The sequence below is a fragment of the Schistocerca americana genome, chromosome X, assembly GCF_021461395.2.
Source record: "Schistocerca americana isolate TAMUIC-IGC-003095 chromosome X, iqSchAmer2.1, whole genome shotgun sequence".
Lineage (NCBI taxonomy): Eukaryota > Metazoa > Arthropoda > Insecta > Orthoptera > Acrididae > Schistocerca > Schistocerca americana.
The window spans coordinates 653524258-653538628 of NC_060130.1; the positions used below are offsets into that span (position 1 = coordinate 653524258).

Consider the following 14371-nt stretch of genomic DNA (forward strand, 5'->3'; position numbering starts at 1 on the left):
TCGGCAGCCCACATGCAATGGAAATATCTTAGACCTTGCAGCTACAAATAGGCCAGACTTTACCAACAATGGCAGTATAGAAATGGGGATTAGCGATTATGATGTCACTATAGCAACTACAATCACAAAAGTTAATAAATCAGTCAAGAAGGCTAAGGAGAGTGTTTCTGCTAGATAGAGGAGATAAACAGTTATTAACATCTTACTTAGACAGTGAATTGCCATTACTTAGTACCAGTAGGATGGATGTAGAGGAATTACGGTCACAGTTTTAGCACATTTTAAACCATGTTCTGGACAGTTACATGCCTAGTAGGTGGATAAAGGCTAGAAAAGACCCACCAAGGTTTAATAATGAAATTCGTAAGATGCTAAGGAAGCAGGAGCTGTTGCACTTTAGGTTCAAAAGACGACACACAAACGACAGCAAAATCGTTCACGCAGGAGAACCGTACAAACATACCGTCATTTGACCATTGGACAGACTTCTGTAAGGACAACACAGAAATAAGCATGCCTGGCATAGAGAAGCAACTTAAATATTTGAAAACAAATAAATCACCCGGCCCAGATGGAAACCCAGTTCGATTTTACAAAGAGTCCTCTACAGCATTGGCCCCTTACCCAGCTTGCATTTATCGTGAATCTCCTGCCCAGCACAAAGTCCAAAGTCACTGGAAAAAAGCTCAGGTGACACTAGTATACAAGAAAGGTAAAAAGGATGGACCTGCGAAATTACAAACCAATATCCCTAACTTCTGTTTGCTGCAGAATCCTTGAACACATTCTCAGTTCGAATATAATGAACTTTCTTGAGGCTAAGCAGCTTATGTCCACGAATCAGCATGGTTTTATTAAGCATTGCTTGTGCAAAACTCAGCTTGCCCTTTTCTCACCCGATATACTGAAAACCATGAATGAAGGGCTACAGGCAGATTCCATATTTCTAGATTTCCGGAAAGCATTTGACATGGTGCCCCATTGCAGGCTGTTAATGAAGGTACGAGCATATGGACTAAGTTCACAGGTATGTGAGTGGCTCAAAGATTTCTTAAGTAATAGAACCCAGTATGTTGTCATCGACGGCGTGTTCATCAGACAAGGTTATCATCAGGAGTGCCCAGAGAAGTGTGACAGGACTGCTGTTGTTCTCTATATACATAAATGATTTGGCAGACAGGGTGAGCAACAGTCTATGGTTGTTTGCAGATGATGCCATAGTGTACGGTAAGGTATCGAAGTTGAGTGACTGTAGGAAGATACAAGATGACTTAGCCAAATTTCCAATTGGTGTAATAAATGGCAGCTAGCCCTAAATGTAGAAAAATGTAGGTCAATGCGGATGAGTAGGAAGAACAAACCTGTAATGTTCGGATACAGTATTATTAGTGTCTTACTTGACACAGTTAAGTAGTTTAAATATCTGGGCATAATGTTGCAAAATGATATGATGTGGAATGAGCATGTGAAAACTGTGGTGGGGAAGGCAAATGGTTGTCTTTGGTTTATTGGGAGAATTTTAGGAAAAGGTGGTTCACCTGCAAAGGAGACTGCATATAGGATGCTGTGCAACCTATTTTGAACACTGTTCGAGTGTTTGGGATTTACATCTACATATACATCCATACTCCGCAAGCCACCTGACGGTGTGTGGGGGAGGGTACTTTGAGTACCTCTATCGGTTCTCCCTTCTATTCCAGTCTCGTATTGTTTGCGGAAAAAAAGATAGTCGGTATTCCTCTGTGTAGGCTCTAATCTCTGGGATTTTATCCTCATGGTCTCTTCGCAAGATGTACATAGGAGGGAGCAATATACTAATTGACTCCTCGGTGAAGGTATGTTCTCGAAACTTCAACAAAAGCCCGTACTGAGCTACTGAGCGTCTCTCCTGCAGAGTCTTCCACTGGAGTTTATCTATCATCTCCATAATGCTTTCGTGATTACTAAATGATCCTGTAACGAAGCGCGCTGCTCTCCGTTGGAACTTCTCTATCTCTTCTATCAACCCTATCTGGTATGGATCCCACACTGGTGAGCAAATTCAAGCAGTGGGCGAACAAGTGTACTGTAACCTACTTCCTTTGTTTTCGGATTGCATTTCCTTCGGATTCTTCCAATGACTCTCAGTCTGGCATCTGCTTTACCAACGATCAACTTTATATGATCATTCCATCTTAAATCACTCCTAATGCGTACTCCCAGATAATTTATGGAATTAACTGCTTCCAGTTGCTGACCTGCTATATTGCAGCTAAATGATAAGGGATCTTTCTTTCTATATATTCACAGCACATTACACTTGTCTACTCTGAGATTCAATTGCCATTCCCTGCACCATGTGTCAATTCGTTGCAGATCCTCCTGCATTTCAGTGCAATTTTCAATTGTTGCAACCTCTTGATATACTACAGCATCATCTGTAAAAAGCCTCAGTGAACTTCCGATGTTATCCACAAGGTCATTTATGTATATTGTGAATAGCAACGGTCCTACGACACTCCCCTGCAGCACACCTGAAATCACTCTTACTTCGGAAGACTTCTCTCCACTGAGAATGACATGCTGTGTTCTGTTATCTAGGAACTCTTTAATCCAATAACACAATTGGTCTGATAGTCCATATGCTCTTACGTTGTTCATTAAACGACTGAGGGGAACTGTATCAAACGCCTTGCCGAAGTCAAAAAACACGGCATCTACCTGGGAACCCGTGTCTGTGGCCCTCTGAGTCTCTTCGACGAATAGCGCGAGCTGGGTTTCACATGATCGTCTTTTTCAAAACCCATGCTGATTCCTACAGAGTAGATTTCTAGTCTGCAGAAAAGTCATTATACTCAAACATAATACGTGTTCCAAAATTCTACAACTGATCGACGTTAGAGATATAGACCAATAGTTCTGCACATCTGTTCGACGTCCATTCTTGAAAATGGGCCCTTTTCCAATCTTTTGAAATGCTACGCTCTTCTAGAGACCTACGGTGCACCACTGCAAGAAAGGGGGGAGGGGGGGGGGGGGGGGGGGCAAGTTCCTTCACGTACTCTGTGTAAAATCGAACTGGTATCCCATCAGGTCCAGCGGTCTTTCCTCTTTTGAGTGATTTTAATTGTTTTTCTATCCCTCTGTCATCTATTTCGATATCTACCATTTTGTTATCTGTGCGACAATCTAGAGAAGGAACTACAGTGCAGTCTTCCTCTGTGAAACAGCTTTGGAAAAAGGTCCGATTGAAGGAAGGCGTTTCAGAGGGAGGGCTGCTATATTTGTTACCAGTAGGTTTCAACAAAACTTAAGCGTTACAGAGATGCTTCGGGAACTCAAACTGGAATCCCCAGACGGAAGGCAGCGTTCCTTTCGGGAAACATTATTGAGAAAATTTAGAGAACGCATTTGAAGCTCACTGCCAAACAATGCTGCTCCCGCCAACATACAATGCACGTAAGTACCACGAAAATAAGACATGAGAAATTAGGGCACATATGGAGGTGTACAGACAGTTGCTTTTCCCTTGCTCTACTTGCGAGAGGAACAGGAGGGGAAATGTCAAGTAATGGTACAGAGTACCCTCCGTCACGCTCCTTACGTTGGCTTGCAGAGCATCTATGTAGATGTAGATGGCACAGCAGAATAACAAATGCAACAAGTCAGTCAAGATCAAAAACCTAAGATGCTGTGAATTCAGAGCCAAGGCAACAATGTGTATCAAGATCAATACAATTGCGCAGATAGACGACGACTGACTGCAGAGCTGCTGCACTGCTTGCTTTAAAGGATATCTGCAATTGTTGATAGGCTGGCATGGCAGGCATGTCATCGTGACAGCACTTGCAGTGGTGACACTATTGCCCGCAGATGTAGCAGCTCTTTCTAGTGTCTCTTATCGAGTTCCACACTTCTGGTAGGTCTTCAAACTTGCCGGGCCGGGGTACAAGATCTCTCCCCCCTGAAATAGGTGCACAGGACTAGAAGCACCCTGGACAATGCCTGAAAAGGTGAGCTGGTGGCACGAGTGGAGTGCTGGCACAGAAACCCACCAGTGGTTGGAAGAAACTGGGGCATATAGAGGCATAAAGAGGAAGGGCAGTGTGGGCAATGACAGTGTGGGCAACAATGACCGAGAAGGTAGAGGTTGCACCGAGACCTCCACTTCCATGCTTGCATCCACGGAACCGCCACTGGTGCCCTGGAGTGCAAGTTGTACCGGTGCATTAGGGGATCAAGAAGGGTGGGCATTCCACGTCCCACTAAGCCGTTGAAGGTGGTGCAGTTGGTAGATGGGGACAGAGCTGATTGGTATAATGGCACTCCAAGCCCCTCAGGAGTGTCAACCATCGTAAGGTCCCACCAATGGGTGGAAACCATCATAGCTGGCATTCATGACAGTTTCACCACATATGAATTTGCCCGCGTGCCGGATCCATGTTCGTTGGGCTGTGGGGCTAGGAGATGGAGAAGAGTATGTGGTTGCTGGCCACAGAGGAGCTCTGTTGGGCTACAATCGTGGACAGTGGTGGTCTTGTGGGTGACCGACCGCAACTCCTGGTCTTGCGGTAGTGTTCTCGCTTCCCGCGCACGGGGTCCTCGGTTCGATTCCCGGCAGGGTCAGGGATTTTTCCTGCCTCGAGATGACTGGGTGTTGTTGTGTCATTTTCATCATCATCAATAATCCCCATTATGGTCGGAGGAAGGCAATGGCAAACCATCTCCACTAGGACCTTGCCTAGTATGGCGGCGCAGGTCTCCCGCATTGTATCCTATGCTCCTTGGAGTATGGCACCTCATCATCATGTGGGTGGTCAAAAACACAGTGACTGCAATGGTGCTGGTGGAAGTTAACACCAATTTTAATGTTTGTTGTTTAAACATTAGCACCACAAGCCGTGCTTAGCCATTGGAGGACGAGTGAAATGGGTGCTCGATGTCAATGGAGGTGAAAAAATGTGTGAAAGCTGTCACCAGAGAATTGGGCACCTCTGTCCGTCACAATGGTGCAGGGAAGCTGTTCGATGCTGAGAACCTAGATGTGTGCACTGAGGGTGGTGTCCATGGTGAGGGTCTCTATGCGGACGACATATGGGTAGTTAGAATAAGTGTCCACAACAATGAGCCACACACAACACACAAAGAAGTCGGCAAAGTCCAGATGAATGCGGTCCAAGGCGAGGCGCGAATGGTGGGGTGGAGGGGAGGGGGGGAAGTGGGCTGGTGTGTGAAAGACTGGGAAGGAACAGCTTGGTTCCATGCACAATGAGGCAGCTGTGTGCCACGGCTTTCACATCTTTGTTCAGTCCTGGCCAGTAAGCATGTCGCCTTGCAAGGCTTCTCACTCGCGAAATACCCCAATGCTCACGATGGAGGAGTTGCAAAACATGAGGGTGCAGGGTAGATGGGATAACACAGTGTGTATCCACCTCTACATCAAGCAGGAGAACATCGGAGACAACTGACAAATGGTGGGTGAGATGAGCCCAGGCCTGGAGTTCTAGATTTTTGGACTTTGAAAAGTAAGTGGCGCTTTAAGACAGGGTCGTGGAATGTGGCTGCGGCGATGTGAGTAGCTGTAATGGGAAACCCAGCCCAGACATGCTGCTGTTCCATGTCAATGTGGAGACAGGAGACTTCCTATTGTTCAAATGCCAGATTGTGTCCTGAGAGTAAATGAGAGAGCCATTCACATTTTTGTGTTGCACTGTGGGCTTGTATTTGTATTTAATGGTATAATTGTAGGAGCTGAGGAAAAGTGTCCAAAACTGGAGCCATTGCACCATCCACTCTGGACGCCAGGAGTGGGATCCAACGAGTGCTACCAGCCATTTGTGATCGTAATGATGGTAAACTTGGTTACAACTAGTTAAACATTGAACTTCTTAATGACAAAGATAATTGCCAAAGCTTCTTTTTTTTGTATCTGTGAGCAGTTCTTTTGAGTGGGTGTCAGTGTCTCTGACGCACAGGCAGTTGGTTGCTCAGTACCGTAGTTATTCCTGTGCGACAGCACTGCACCAGTGCCACAGGAAGACGCATAAGTGGCCAAACCCACAGGACGTGATGGATCAAAGGGTTTAAAGTAGGGTGTTAACCACAGCAAATGCTTCAGCTGTGTGAATGCACGCTCACAGGCAGCTGACCACCTGTACTCTAGGCCCTTCTTCTGCAACTGGTTGACCAGATGCATAAATGTGGAGTGCTTGCTGAAGGAACTTAAAATAATAATTCATTTTCCCCAAAAAAGCCTGTGGCTCCTGTCAGATTTGGAGGCAGAGTCAAGGGTTAATACCAGAAATGTTGCTGTCAATGGGCCAGATCCCACCTTTTTTGAGCAAGTGTCTGAGGTATTCCACTTGATCCTGAAAAAATGCATTTGTGAGGGTGATATTTGCGGCCTGCATCACACAATGTGTCAAAGAAGGTACAAATGTTGCACAGGTGGTTCTGACATGTAGCGCCCTTGACAATAATGTAGTCGAGATAGTCGGTACATGCAGGGATGGACATGGTTAACTATTCCACTTATCTCTGTAAGATCGCTGGAGTGGAGAAGGTTCCAAAGTGCATAGGCCAAAGGGAGTGTTAACTATCATAATGTGTTGCAATTCCTCATGCAGTGGGCTCTGCACATATGAGTTGACAACGTCTACCTTAGAAATATATTTACTGCTGACAAGCATCGTGAAGGGATTCTCTTGACATCAAATGTGGTAGGTTTCAATTTGTGGCTGGGCACTATTTGTCGATTCAAAATCCCTGCAAGCCAGAGATAGCCATTGGGCTACCAGTGGTGTGACCTAAGCATTGGTTTTAAAAGGTTCAATCACCCCAGCTTCGTGGAGGCGACGGAGCTCATGCTTAACGGTCGTTTGCAGGGAGACAGGAAGAGGACGCCCAGCAGAAATGGGGTACAATGTCTGGACGTAAGGAAATATGAGCCTGGAAATCTGTGACACACCACAGGTCAAGCGCCAAGTGTGAATAGAGGAGGAGGCAGCACAGAGATCATCAGAGTCCCATACATGAACCACATCTGTGACCACCTGAATGTCATCTGTGATGGAGAATCCAAACAAGGTGAAAGCATCCGGACCAAAAATGTTGTCAGCCAAGTGACTATTGAAACAAACAGAGTTATCAGTTCGGCAGGTAAACCAAGACTGAAAACCTCAGGTATAGTGAATTCAAAACTGAGACAATGATGTGTAAAGAGATCAACACCAGCTGGAGCAGTAGCTTCTGTCAATACAGATTGCTGGAATGAAGAAGTCTATTACTCTCGATCAACTTTTTCAAAAAACTGATGAATATTCCAGGTATCTCTGTAAGATCACTGGAGCGGAGAAGGTTCCAAAGTGCATAAGCCAAAGGGAGTGTTAATGACCATAATGTGTTGCAATTCTTCTTGGTCCACAGTACAATTTGTGAGTATGTGTGAAGATTTTCGTTTTTCTCTTTGTGTATGTGGTGGTACTGCGACTCGTATCTTGGTCTAGTGAGTCTGAAGGCCCGCCAGAAGCTATGGAACTCAATGACAGCTGAGTGGTCCTATGTCGTCAAGTAATGGTGCCACCACTGCAAGCACCGCTGTGAGGACACGCCCACTGTGCTGGCCTATCAATGTCCCTGGCTGCCCTTTAAAGCCAGCGGCACAGTAGCCCTGTAGTCAGTCATCATTTCTCTGCGCTACAGTATTGATCTCACTACACATTGTTGTCAGAATTCTGAATTATATATACATGGGCCAGTCAAATTAATGTGACCACCATGTATGTTCAACGTCAATGTGCAATAAGCACTCACAAGTGGCAGGTGGCAACGGTACCAGTGAAAGGTATATACAGAGTGTTGGTGGGATGTGGGAAACAGTGTAGCCATTGTCGTAATGCAGGAATGGAGCAATTTATCTGATATCCAAAAGGGTATGATCCTTGTCTTCTGAGCCAAGGGTGGAAGCAAATGGCTAAGTTTGTAAACTGTTCGGATGCTACCATAGTTAAAGTATACTGTGCACAGTAAAATGGCATTATGCAAAACTGGCACCAAGGCAACTGTGGTTCACCACAGGCCATAGATCACAGGGGTGAATGAGGGCTGCTGAGATGAGTACAGGCAATTATAAGTACCAGTGTTGAGCAATTGTTTGACCAGATAAACCAAGGGGCTACCAACAATGTCTCCTCAATGACTGTTTAGCGAACGTTGCTGTGTATGGACCACAAGATAACTACTTTCCAACAATCTCTGGGGATCTAAACACTTTGTCTAGAAATTAAATTTCTCCTTAAATAGGGATTTAGTTCAGTTATGTTTGGAGAGTGTCCCAATGTCTGAAATGGGACTTTTTATATCATATTTGAACACGCGTAAACACAAGCTCATCACGCCGAAGAGTAAAACATAGTTTAGCATGAACTCAACACTTTTGAGTAACAAGTAAAATTATCAATTGGAGTCTTGATTTAAAGGAAGCACCCAGGAATAATTAAGAAGTCAGTTTTTATTCAAATGTTTTTACTGAACTAATGATACAGTATGAACATGATAGGAAAGGAAGGGGCAACAAGTGTTTAAATCTTATCCTTAGGTTTTGAAGATTCTTCTTTCCATCATTTGAAAGGTGGCGTCACTTCAGCTGATTCATGTTAAAAAGAACTGAAATGTGAGGAAAAATGTTAACGCTATCAGGTCATACTGCAGAGGGGGAAATGCAGATGTGATATTTTCTCTATTTCATTATTTTCACCGCTGCCAGTACTGTTATCTACATAAGCCTGTTCCTTCATAAGAGCATCAAACAGTTCACTTAATGACCATGAGGTGCGAAGAAATCAGGATACCAGTATAAGAAACTCCTAAATTGATTCATGTGCTGAAACATCTGTGTGCACTTTCATTTCTTTTTTACAAAAATCATTATTTTTCTGCAGCTACTGATGTTCTACCACAGCCAGCATTTCTACCATCTGTAAATTCACAGAATTTCATGCAGAAAAAGGCTAGTGCATAGTCTACAAAATGTCAATTTTCATTTCTCCCTTTCTCCTGAGGGATATTTGTATCTCTGCATAACAGCCACTCACTATTTTGCTTTCAGAGAGTAGAGATGCTGGTGATATGTGCTGTTTGTAAGAGAACCATACCAAAACATTCCTAACTGGAATATATTTAATGTGGAGGGGATCTGTCTGCTCCAGTTTTGGCATATAAACTACTAAGCAACTTTATAAAGATTTTTGCAGTTATCCACACACTGCTACTGGAGTTGTATGTGAAAGATGGCTTCCTTTAAGTTCCTAAAACACCTGGTTTTAAGGTTTACAGTTATGAATGCTGGCAACTTTTACTTTCAGCACTATTAACACACAATATTGTCAGTTTTGATTTACCTTTTCCGTTATCACATATTTCCCTCAAAATAGTGTAGATTTCTGAAAGTAGTAAAAAACATAGTTATATTACAACAGAAAATGTAGAATTCTGAAGGTAGTAAAAAAACATGGTTTCATTACAACAGAAAATGTTTTTGGACTCATATCCTTGTCTGTGTTGTGGCAAATGAATGTCCAAATATTCACAGCCTCATTTTCCACATAAATTTATGGTGTTTCTAGAAATGAATTAGCTCAATTTTTAGCGTATTGAATTTTCAGTCACAATCTGCAGCATATCTCAAGTCTTTTGTGACAGTACATTTCCACCTTCAGAATGTTTCCACTCATCATTCCATGGAACCATTTTACGAGGACAGTTCTCCCTGAATGACAACATACAAACATTTCTCATTTTCAATTAATAGGAACCAACACCATCAGCATTTAGAAAAGCTGAAGTCTTTTTTTCAGCACGATGCACCACATAAATATGATGCTAAATTATCTTTCTTTGCTGTGTTCCTGAGTTGTTACAAATGTTTTGGACATTACAAACAATCATCCACTTCTGTTGAATAGTAAGTTTTTTCCTTGTCATAATTTTGACCATTTGATAAAAAAGAGAATTTAATGATTGTTGCTGTTTCAACATCTGTTACTAATAATTGTTGTTCACTATATCTTATGCACAGTACATTTCTGAAAATAATTCTAATTTTTAAGTGCACTTTTTACTGTATAATGACGAGTTAAATAGGATGACCGCTGTGAGTGAACTGCTATATTGTTATGGAAATTTTGGTACAATGCAAACACCTGAAAATGTATTATTACTGAAATTTCTTGTCACACAGGTACTGGGAAATGTGAAGAAATTTTATTCTACAGTATTCACAAAACAAGATACATGAGGCATCAGAAACAACAATTTTTCATGTTTCTGCCTATGATGCAGCATATTACAGGTAACAAGCATCACATTCAACTTGTCACAATGGAAATAAAATGAGAATAAAAAATTTAAAAAGCATCAGAAAATGGGCATTAACTTCCAAAACACACCACATGCAAGATAACTGAAATAAAATTTGCATCTTTTGATGTTAAAAATGAAACCACTGTCTGTAAAACTGGAAGTTTTAACAACCATTTTATAAAGCATAAAGAACAAGATAAATAAAGAAAAGATAAACAAAATGAATGTGATTAGTAAGCACATTTGAATTTCACAGTACTCTCTGTGAAATTAAATCATATAACCTGAAAATGTGTATGATATCTTCTCAAATACAAGCCAATCCTCACACAATCTACCTGCTTTATAGCAGCTTTATGTCACGGCATATGTGCTGCTCCAGTTCCCTCTCTCTACGAGAACACCCTTCCACTACACTTCTGTAGCTCTATGAGCTACTGCTTGAGAAACCATTGTAATATATGAATCTTAGCAATAATTAAGAATCTAACTAAAGAAAATGTTGTGTCCTATTCATGAAAAGGTCGATCACATCTAGAGATCTTGGAATTATTGGTGAACTCAGTGGAATGGAGTTAGAAACTTGAGATTTAAAATATTGATCAATGTATTGACCAGAAGAAATGAATGTAATCACTGCTATTTAGTCTATCAGCATTTTGGCATTTCCTGTACAAAAATGTGGAATTACAGCAAACTCACAAGCGTGTTAGGAATTTAATCAATAATGTTTTTTTAATATACATGTTAGTTCATAGACACATCAGCAGCAGAGTGAATGATTCGTTCTGATATGAACAACTAATTTACATAAAATATAATTCAATGATAGGAGCATAGCCAATTGGTAAAAAATGAACAGATGTAAAATTTCTGATAAGTAACAATCTTTTGTTTAGCCTTCTTTTAAAAAAAATAATACACAAATGGGTTGTAATGACTTACCTGTGACGGAAGACTGGGAGACTGTTCATGCAGAGAAGTTTGTTGCCAACTTGCAGGTGGCGGATGACAATGCTTTGGTTGGGGTGTTACAAGATCTGGGGTCTGAAACAGTAGGTTATACGTAAAATTAAGATTTAAAGAATGAAATGTATTTCCTGTCAGAAAAGCAGTGATGTTAATAATTAAACACTTAACTTGTGTGAGGACAAGTATCTTGCACACAAAAATAACTTTTGTTCTCAAGATACAAAGAAACAAACCACGTCTCTCTGACACTAGTCTGCATGCCTGAATTAGCCTAAACCTACTGGAGTGTAGTAAAATCCCCAGTGCGTTTCGCCTCAACATACATTTACCACCCAACATGTTACAAACATTGATGGTTAAATTTTTGAACATAGTTTTTCACCCTCCTCATAATTCTCACCAGTAAGCACAATTCACTACTTCCTGTAACCATTCACAGCCATTGTCATGCCTAATGGGGTGCCAAAAATGTGCCCAGTACATTTGGTATAAAAGGACTCGTGGTTCTAGAACTTTCCTACCTCAGAGTTGCATATTTGCTAAATTTAATATCAGTTAATATTAAATGGCCTACACAATGCAATGCATCTTACTGAAATAAAGACAATATACAAAAAAATAGCACAATTAATTCTGCACAGATAATTTTTATCTTCTAACCACAAAATTTTTCAGTGAGTAATTAGGCAGCAGCTTCCCCATGAAATGTGGATCTTGCTGTCGTGGGGTTGCTTGCATGCCTCAATGATACAGACAACCATACTGTAGATACAATCACAACAACAGAGTATCTGTTGAGAGGTCTGACAAACATGTGGTTCCTGAAGAGCAGTCATTACAGTAGTTTCAGAGCCAACAGTCTGGATGATTGACTGATTTGGCCTTGAAACAACAACCAACACGGCCTTTCTGTGCTGGCTGAAAGCAAGGGGAAATTATAGCCGCTCTTTTTCCCAAGGGTATGCAGGTCTAGTGTATGGTTAAATGGCGATGGCATCCTCTTGGGTAAAATATTCAAGAGGGAAAATAGTTCCCCATTTGGATCTCAAGGCAGGAATTACTCAGGAGGATGTCATCAGGGAAAACAAAACTGGCTTTCTATGGGTCAGAATCTGGAATTTTAGATCAATTAATTGGGTTATGCAGGTTAGAAAATTTTAAAAAGGAGATGGCTAGGTTGAGGTTAGATATAGTGGTATTTACTGAAGTTCGGTGGCAAGAGGAACAGAACTTCTGGTCAGATGGGTACAGGCCTATACATACAAAATCATGTAGGGGTAATGCAGGAGTAGATTTAGTAATGAACAAGAAAATAGTAATGAGGGTAAGCTACTATGAACAGCATAGCAAACACATTATTGTAACCAAGATAGACACAAAGCCAACACTCACCACAGTAGAACTATTCCATATGTCGCCTAGCTCCACAGATGATGAAGAGATTAAAAATGTATAATGAGATAAAAGAAATTATTGAGATTGTTAAGGGAGAGGAAAATTTAATTGTGTTGAGGGACTGGAATTCAATAGTGGGAAACGAAAAAACAGTAGGTTAACATAGACTGGGGGAGAGGAATGAAAGAGGAAGCCCCTCCTACCAGCATTTTGCACAGAGCATAATTTAATTATCACTAATACTTGGTTTAAGGATCATGAAACAAGGTTTTATATGGCAAAAAGACTTTCGAGACACCAGAAGGTTTCAGACTGATTATATGCACATCAAAAAAAGTTTTGCATCACCTCAGTTCCAAGAGTTCCATAACCTGTACAGAAAATTGGAATAGAGAGTAACATAAACATTTCCGCCCTTTTTATTGCTCATGAAAACCACACATTTTGCATGTTGTACCACCCTACAGCGAGACCTTCAGAGGTGGTGGTCCAGATTGCTGTACACACCGGTACCTCTAATAGCCTGTAGCACGTTTTCTTGCACTGATGCCACGACAAATACAGGCATCTTGCATTGATGCATGCCTGTATTCGTCATGGCATACTATCCACAAGTTCATCAAGGCTATGTTGTTCCACTCCTCAATGGCGATTCGGCATAAATCCCTCAGAGTGGTTGGTAGGTCACGTCGTCCATAAACAGCCCTTTTCAATCTATCCCAGGCATGTTCGATAGGGTTCATATCTGGAAAAGACGCTGGCCACTTTATTCAAGCGATGTCATTATCCCGGAGGAAGTCATTCACAAGATGTGCATGATGGGGGCGCGAATTGTCATCCATGAAGACAAATGCTTCGCCAATACCGTATTTACTCAAATCTAAGCTGCACCTGAAAAATGAGACTCGAAATAAAAAAAAAATTCCCGAATATAAGCCGCACCTGAAATTTGAGACTCGAAATTCAAGGGGAGAGAAAAGTTTTAGGCCGAACCTCCAAATCGAAACAAAGTTGGTCCATTGTAATATGAGAAACAATGTAGGTCGAATGAATGACGATACAGCTACAGTAGTTTGGTTCGAGTCGTAAGCTTAGCAGTTAAGCTTTACCAGGTAGCCATTGCTATGCGTCAGGCGCTCCGTCCGTATTTATACGGGTACCCTTCCTTTTTCACGTGCTTCGTCTGGTTTGAATCGATTGCTTATTTTCCTTTGATCTGATAAGTGCCGTCTTCTTTGTTATAGGTGTTTACGTCACTCTAAGCTGAAAATGCATTACTATACTGTGTCATTGTTTGTCGCATTCTGATAGTGCGTGTTTACGGCCTGTCGCCGCTCGCGGTATGGCTTGCTTTTGTGCGCGCTACCACCGCCTACAATTAAAAAAAGAGAGGAATCGTCTCATTATCGAAACAATGGCAAGAGACTGCTATTTGTTGTTACTTACACTGCTGCTTTCTTTGATAATGATCAACAAGAACCAAACAATAGACTGCGTATGATAGAACATGTTCTGAACAAGAGTTAGGCGTAAATTTTTCACCGTTTGAAAATCTTTGCGGCCGCTTCTTTAGTACATCAAATTCTGCATAGAAATTAGAGTCATCTTAGATTTAAAAATCTAGTCAGTTGCTGTGCTTCATTTCTGACTGTATCACTACTAGGCA

At 41.7% G+C, this 14371-nt stretch overlaps 1 protein-coding gene across 3 annotated transcripts in view; it reads right to left on the reverse strand.

Moving 5' to 3' along the window:
- LOC124556740 (mitogen-activated protein kinase kinase kinase 1-like) overlaps positions 1-14371 on the reverse strand; it is a 169314-nt gene that overhangs the window by 96274 nt on the left and 58669 nt on the right. For all 3 annotated transcript variants that reach the window (XM_047130741.1, XM_047130740.1, XM_047130739.1), the window contains one exon: positions 11284-11385. In XM_047130741.1, coding sequence (XP_046986697.1) covers positions 11284-11385 — 102 coding nt within the window. The remainder of the gene's footprint in view (positions 1-11283; positions 11386-14371) is intronic.